Consider the following 8010-nt stretch of genomic DNA (forward strand, 5'->3'; position numbering starts at 1 on the left):
TTGTGGTGTAGTTTTCTTGGGCCGGATTTAGAGTCTTGCTTGCATAATAAATGGATTGAAAGTGCTTGTCAACCCTTTGGCCAAGCACGGCTCCTAAGGCAAAATCGCTTGCGTCACACATTATTTCAAAGGGCAGGTTCCAATTCGGGGCGATAATGATCGTGGCATTAGTTAATTTTTCTTTCAAAATCTCAAAAGCAGCTAGACACTCAATAGAAAAATTAAAAGGTGCATCTTTTAAAAGTAATTGAGTTATAGGTCTAGTTATTTTAGAAAAATATTTTATAACATGGCGGTAAAAACCCGCATGCGCTAAAAAACTCCTAACGCCCTTCACATTATTCAGTGGGGGTAATTTAGCAATAGTTTCAATTTTTGCCTGATCCACCTCAATCGCTGCCTTGGATACTTTATGACCTAAGACTATGACCTCTTTCACCATAAAATGACATTTTTCCCAATTTAGAACTAAATCGGTCTTTTCACACCTAGCAAGCATTAAGTCAAGGTTAGTAAGACAATTATGAAAAGAGAACCAAAAACAGAAAAATCATCCATGAATACTTCCATAAACGTTTCCACCATGTCGTGGAATATCGCCGTCATGCATCTTTGAAAAGTCGCGAGTGCATTGCATAACCCAAAAGGCATGCGTCGATAGGCAAAAGTCCCACTTGGGCAAGTGAAAGTCGTCTTTTCTTGGTCAATTAGGTCAATGGGTATTTGGAAGTAACCTGAAAATCCATCTAAGAAACAGTAGTAGCTATGACCAGATAATCGTTCAAGCATTTGATCAATAAAAGGAAGGGGAAAGTGGTCTTTACGAGTGACATCGTTTAGCTTTCGGTAATCGATGCATACTCGCCAACCGGTTACCATTCGAGTTGGTATGAGCTCGTTCTTGTCGTTTGTCACTACTGTCATCCCTTCTTTCCTAGGCACCACTTGAACGGGACTAACCCATGGACTATCGGAAATGGAATATATGATCCCCTTTATCTAAAAGCTTGACCACCTTCTTCTTGACCACTTCTTGCATGTTCGGGTTCAACCGTCTTTGATGTTGCACTACCGGATTTTCTCCTTCTTCCAGGTTGATCTTGTGAGAGCAATAAGAAGGGCTTATCCCTTTAATATCGGTGATTCTCCATGCAATGACACTCTTTCTCTTCTTTAAAACTCGGAGTAACTCTTCTTTTTCAGATTTGGTGAGGTCAGAAGCTATAATTATGGGTTTTTGTTCTCCTTCTTCAAGAAATGCATACTCCAAATGATCAGGTAGAGTTTTCAGCTCTGATTTCGTGTTTTCTACACTGAACACGTCGAGTTCAGTGAGGGGACTCGTCGAGTCCAGGCCAAAATTCCCGTCTGATCGCGATTTCTCACATGGACTCGTCGAGTTAGTGACTGTGACTCGACGTGTTGGGCCTTCAGCACTTCTGATTAATTCATTATATTCAGCTTCTTCGAGCAATCTCTCTATCTCCATCAGGTCTCTTTTAGCATCAAAATCTTCGTCAAAGGCAATGATAGAATTTGTGGGCTTGTCTTCTTTCCATTCTTCCATTAATTATTCTAACATATCAACCGAAAATGCAGTGTCATCACTATACCTTGCATGTTTCATGGCTTGATCAACTCCAAATGTTACTGATTCGTCTCCTACCCGAAGGGTAAGTTTAGAATCTCGCATGTCTACTACAACACTTGCGATATTTAGGAAAGGTCTTCCAAGAATGATTGGGACTTGAGGATCTGCTTCCATGTCTAGTACTATGAAGTCCGCGGGGAACACAAATTTATCAACTTTCACCAATAGGTCCTCACATATCCCCCTTGGAAATGTCACCGTTTTATTTGCTAAGTGTATTGCCATTCGAATCGGCCTTGGCTCTGGAAGGTCCAATTTCTTAAAGAATGAGTATGACATAAGGTTAAAACTTGCCCCCGAATCAGCCAATGCCTGGATGGTTGATAAATTTCCGAATTGGAAAGGCAAGGTCAAACTACCCGGGTCACCCATCTTCTTAGGTAATTTGTTCAACATGGCGGCTGAACAATTTTCATTGAGAACCACCTTCTTCACCTCTTCCATCTTCTTTCTATTTGTAAGAAGTTCCTTTAAGAATTTGGCATACTTAGACATTTGTGCAACCGCCATCGATGAAGGGCATATTAATTTGAAGGGTTTTTATGTGTTCCAGGAACTTTTGATAATCAATATCGTGCTTATCTTGTCTAGCTCGGTCTGGAAACGGCAATGGAGGCTGATACGGTTTATTATTGAGGCTTATTTTTCTATTCAGGTGGTGGACTCGTCGAGTCCACGTCTGCGACTCGGCGAGTCGCATCGGGTTCTTGCGATTTTTGTTTTTCTGACTCTTCTTCTTGCACCAATTTAGGATCTCCTTTCTGGATAGGTGCCAGTGGAGTAATTATCTTCCCACTCCTAGTTGTCAAAATGTTAATGTGAGCACCTCTCGGATTTTTCTCGTTATTGCTTAGAAGTTCACCCGGTGCTCTTTGGTTGATTTGTAGTGCAAGTTGGCCCAACTGTTTTCAATGTTGAGAATAGAGGATTGCCTATTCGTCATCAATGCTTGATGATCTTTCATCATGGCTTGTTGTTTATTCATCATGGCTTGTTGCTCTCTTACTGCAGCATCGGTATCATTGTGTCTTTTGTCGGATGCGGCTACAAATTGCTTCAGCATGTCTTCAAGATCCATTTTCTTATCTTGCACCGGCTCCTCCTTTTGATAAAAACCCATTGTCTTCATCTTGTACTTTTCCTCTTTTGCCCTTTTGTATTCATCGTATGGTAGCCACTCCTTTTTCGGTTTTCGTCAATCCTCGTCATATCTATCGCCACTTGAATAACATACTTGTGCTTTTCAGTTCCCATTCTCATCTAGATCACAATCCTTAGTAAGGTGAGGTCCGCTACAATTTTTACATCCCACCCAGATGGCATGGATGGATTGATCCATCTTTGTCATTCTTCGGTCCATACTTTCCAATTTAGCCATCACAACTGCCATATTATCATTGACTGAATTCACCACCCCTCGAGACGAGTCGTTCCTTGGATTATGATATTCTCTAGAATGCTTAGAGAATTCTTCAATTAGCTCCTTTATAACACCGATATTTTTCTTCATGAGTGGTCCTTGGGAGTCAAGGAGTTGCCTAGTTGTCACGTTTACTCCATCATAGAAAATGGAGACCTCTTGTTGAATGTTAAGATCATGGTGGGGGAAATTCCTTAACAAGCCTTTGTACCTTTCTCACGCCTCATAAAGCGACTCTCCCACTTGTTCAAAGTTTGCAATTACCTTCTTCAATTTTGCTATTTTGGAGGGAGGGAAAAATTGATCTATGAATTCTTCACGCATTTTAGCCCATGTGGTGATAGATCCTAGAGGGAGTGATTTCAACCAATCTTTCGCGGCTCCCTTAAATGTAACTGGTACCATACGAAGCAAGACAGTATCGCGAGGTACATTAGGGATGTTGAAGTAGTCAGCTATGTCATTGACCTCCTCGATATGCTTGTATGCGTCTTCATGATCTTTCCCGTAGAATGGGATTTCCTTGAGTTGGGCGAGTATATGACATTTTAGTTCAAAGTTAGCAGTTGCTGGAATCGCGGGTTGCACGAGTCTCGGCCCGGTGTCGTCACGCATTCTTCTCTTGTACTCTCCCATGGGTATATTTGCGATGTCTACCATGGTATTTTCGGGTTTGCCTTCTATGTCGCTTCCTTCTTCGGTTTCTGTTTCTGACTCGTATTCGGTTTCTTTTGGATTGGGATTGTATTCAAAACCTTCTATCTTACTTTCCTTGCTCTTTTGGCTGCTAGACTCACCCACTTTCTTTCCCGTCTTCTTTCCAAATACATATTTAAGGTCCTTGAAGGGTGACTTCTTCGGCGGGTTAGTCTCTTCAACGGTCTTATCCTTGTCTTTCCTCAAAGCTGATTCCAGATTTTCAAGAGGTGGCACCAAGGATGAATTTGATCCTTGGGTCATAAAATACCTGAAAGAAAAAAGAAAACACACGTAAAAAGAACAAAAACGAAATAAAAAACGAAAGTATAAAATTGCAATGGACTCGTCGAGTCAGTTCGACTGGACTCGACGAGTTCAAGGTTAAAAACAGAAAATTAAGAAAGTTTAAAATTGAAAAGCTAGAAACCTATTCTATATATTAACTACTGAAAATAATAACTTTGTGCAAGAAAAAATCTTACACAAAGGATCGATAACTCTAGCAATTAAGATAACTAATTAAAACCGTCACCGACAACGGCGCCAAAAACTTGATGTGTGTCAAACGAACTAGTTTTAATCCTAACAAACTCAAATAAAACAAACACATGCAGGAAGTGTACCTATCAAGAGCAGTTTAGTTTAAGCAATCAGGGTATCAAACACAGGAACGGTAACAACTAAATTAATTACTAAAATTACCTAATTAAAACAAATAATAAAAAGAAGGAGTTTCTCTAGTTTTGCAAGACTAGAAACTTAACAATTAACTAATACTTTAAACAAAAACTAACAACTAGCAGCTAATGAAATTGAAGGTAACTAGATTCAATATTAAAAGAGACTTCTGTTTAGGTTCGACTCACTTGTTTCTATAGTTGATTTTATGGCAAGTGCAATGGATTATTTTGTTATTGGCTACCGAATAATGTGATTAGGCTCGTGTTCACTATTACTAACCCTTAGAAAACAAATTAATTTAAACAGTGGCTAATTGGTTAAACTAATGAATTTTCTAGTATTTTGATTCGGGTTAAGCAAGACTTGTAGTTGTAGTCAATTAAATTACTAATTCAATTAACATCTTGTATGGTTGTTCATCATACAAGCTTACACATTAACTTACCTATTTTCTTATTAATCCTAGGTTCATATTCACTAATACTAGGCATATAACGATGTTTTCACATAATCATACGAAGCAAGCAATTAAGATGATGTTCATGCAACTTAATACACTCAGTAATTAACATAAAATAGTTGTTGTTAACACATAAGGATCATTCACAAGCTTCAAAAAACAAATTTTCACCAAAACTAATAATCCACACCATAAAATCAAACTATATTAGCAAGTTCATCTAAACAGAAGATACGAGTTTTAGCTCATAATCACAGCAAACAATAACTCAAAAACGAAATCTAGGAATAAAAACATGGTCTCGTTCAATAGCTTAAGAAGAAAAAGAGATATGTTGCCTTTAATCACTTTCGAATTGAACTCTAGGGTGAAATCTTCGAACTCCAGAGCTTCTAAAACCTTTCAATCGCAGCTGAGTCGCCAAGGTATGCAGAGAGAAGTCCTTGTCTCGTGAGTTTGTGCCCTTTATATAGATTTCTGAAAACAGGGGCGACTCGTCGAGTCCATAGACCGACTCGCCGAGTCCCTTACTTAAAATCCGTGCACGGTAAGGCACCCGATGGTTCGCGAAGTTTCGTGCCCACTCGGCGAGTAGATGGCCAACTCGCCGAGTTCTTCATTCTTTTGGCCTCATTTTCTTCTTTTTTTGTTCCCCGAGCTTCCGTTTCCTAATCCATCTTCCTTTTTTACTCGAGCATGTCTTTTAGGCTACAAATACAATTTAAACACAATTAAGTACCTTTTGTTCATTAATTAGGACAAATTAGCCAAAAAGTATTAAGATTTTAGACAAAATATGTAACTAAACATGCACATGTCACAAGGTTTATATTTTATAAAAGAGTTTATAAAAGTTTGACTTTCTTTCTTCTTCTTTATGCAATTTTCGAGATATGCATAAAATAGAAGTGTATGACTTGTCTAATCATGCTGTAAAGGCATGGGATACATGCTTATGACAATGGGGACAAGTTTTCTTAAAGTGCTAAGGACTAATGGTTAATAACTTCACTTTATGCCTATAAATAAGAAAGCCTGCACTTGGATTATTTGCTTATTTATTCCTTGATGCAAAATCCGAATCCTATCTTCTCTCTAGTTTTGGTTAGAAAACTTGAAGAACACTTGCATCTTCAATCCTTCTTTAAGTTCATATTGGTTATGAACTTAAAGCTTAAGGGTTTAAGAGTTTTGGACTAGCATCTACATCAAGTTGAGTCATTGTTGGTGTCTCAAAGGTTGCACATTCTTCATCAACTTCCAAGCCTCCCACGAGGACCCAAAGAACTACAAAGGTTGTTATTTCTTGATCCTTCCTTTGGTTGGTGTTTAATCTTTCTATAACTTGCAAGAAGATCCTTGGTGGATATAAAATGTTTATGTTATTTCAAAATTAAAGTCTTCCGTTGACATAATTTTTCTAGTTTATGAAACTATTTTTGAACTAAAACCCAACAATTGGTATCAGAGCCACCATGCAAGGTTGGTTAGATTTTTTGATTTTTGGAAATCTTGGTTTTTGGAGAATATGGATAACTTGTTTTTATATAAAAAAATAAGTTCATACATATTTTCTTTGACAACTTTTTTTAATTGTTATTTTATGTGACAAAAGTTTCATGCATCTTTTGTCATTTAAAGTTGTCTTAGAAAAACAAAGGTTGTTTTATGTATATGTTGATGTATATTATGTGAATAAACTAGCCAATGACCATTGTGTTTGTTGTGTTTGTTGTGTTTAAAAATGGTTGTAATAATTTATTCATTCATATGGTATGTAATAATTAAATATATTAGTTTTCGTGTTAATTTTTGTAAAGTAATAGATTAGTTTTTAGAATTAATTTATTTGTACAAAAATGTAACAAGAAGTCAAGTTGGAACCATTTTTTGAAGACAAAAGAGCAATTTTCAAGTCTAAAAGGTGTGCAGGATTTTCAGTGACATTTTCTGAAAAGTGTCGCTAATGCTGTTTACAAAGGGCTGTTGGACTTTTAGCGACAATTGCTGAATTATAGCCTTCAAGAAGTTTTTCCTATCTTTTGCAAGCAATGAGTGTTTACTCAAGTGGGAGCTTCTACAACAACATTACAATAAGTTTTTGGTCCCTTTAAATGTCCCTTTAGGAATGGACTTGACATTTTTGTGTTGGCTTACAAAATGTCATTAGTTGGTTATGTTTATGCACATATCTTTTTATGCATGTTTGTGTTGTTTATTTTATGCAATTATTATGTGTGGTTGATAAATTAGTTTTTCACATACCAAAATAATTTTGGACAAAATAAACATCATATGGAGTTTGAGTTTTCAAAATTGGATATAAGATGTAACAATTTATTATTTTAAAAATAAAACCCGGTTTTATAAAATTGTTAATAACGGCAAATTAAAAAAATACTCCTTTATAAGTTGTAAAATGGTGATTTTTGTAACTTATACAAACTCCAAATATATAAGTAATAAAATGAAGTTTTATTAAAGATATAAAAGGTTCAAATGCATTCAAACTTAATACCGGTTATTAAAATTGAATTGCGTCAAATTATAAAAAAACTAGCTTTTTATATTCAACCTTTAAAAAGTAATTTTCTTTTGAAAATTGATACCATGGTTTATTATATGCATATAATAACCATGATATAATATGTTTTTAAACTAGAATTATAAAACATATAAAGACCTTTTTTACAAACCTCAAATCTATGCAATCCTTTTTGAAGAACACTCACACGTCTCTTGTATGCACTAGTGGGATAAATGATACCTAACCGCTTAGTGTTATCTTTTGATGGTCGGGGTGTATTCGCGATTTCTATAACCAAGTTATAGGCCGATTACAGAAGTTTTTTCAAATTGGACGATTTGATCGGAAATCTTTTGTGATAAAGGATACCTAAGCAAGAGAGTTTCGAGGCATACATGGGATCAAACACGTCTAATTAAATTTGTTATTATCGATCCCATAAAACTAGGAATTATATAGCAATATATAATTGATAATCGATATCTACCGGGCTGAATTCAAGTGGATGGGATAAAGGATACCTAACCATTTATTTGTTTTGCAACTTGGATCCTAGACTTTGATAATTAATG

The 8010-nt window shown here is 36.3% G+C and overlaps 1 protein-coding gene across 1 annotated transcript; it reads right to left on the minus strand.

The window, feature by feature from the left end:
• Nucleotides 1-1570: 1570 nt before the first annotated feature.
• Nucleotides 1571-2161, minus strand: LOC145163332 (uncharacterized). Its single transcript, XM_079082172.1, has one exon. The coding sequence runs from the start codon at nt 2159-2161 to the stop codon at nt 1571-1573; it is 591 nt and encodes a 196-aa protein (XP_078938298.1).
• Between the last annotated feature and the right edge of the window lie 5849 nt (nt 2162-8010).

Source organism: Lactuca virosa, chromosome 3 (genome assembly GCF_052849685.1).
Source record: "Lactuca virosa cultivar CGN04683 chromosome 3, Lactuca_virosa_CGN04683_v6, whole genome shotgun sequence".
Lineage (NCBI taxonomy): Eukaryota > Viridiplantae > Streptophyta > Magnoliopsida > Asterales > Asteraceae > Lactuca > Lactuca virosa.

Excerpts from the sequence above, each read along its gene's own strand:
- LOC145163332 (XM_079082172.1), bottom strand. The coding sequence starts at position 2,161 with ATGGCGGTTGCACAAATGTCTAAGTATGCCAAATTCTTAAAGGAACTT.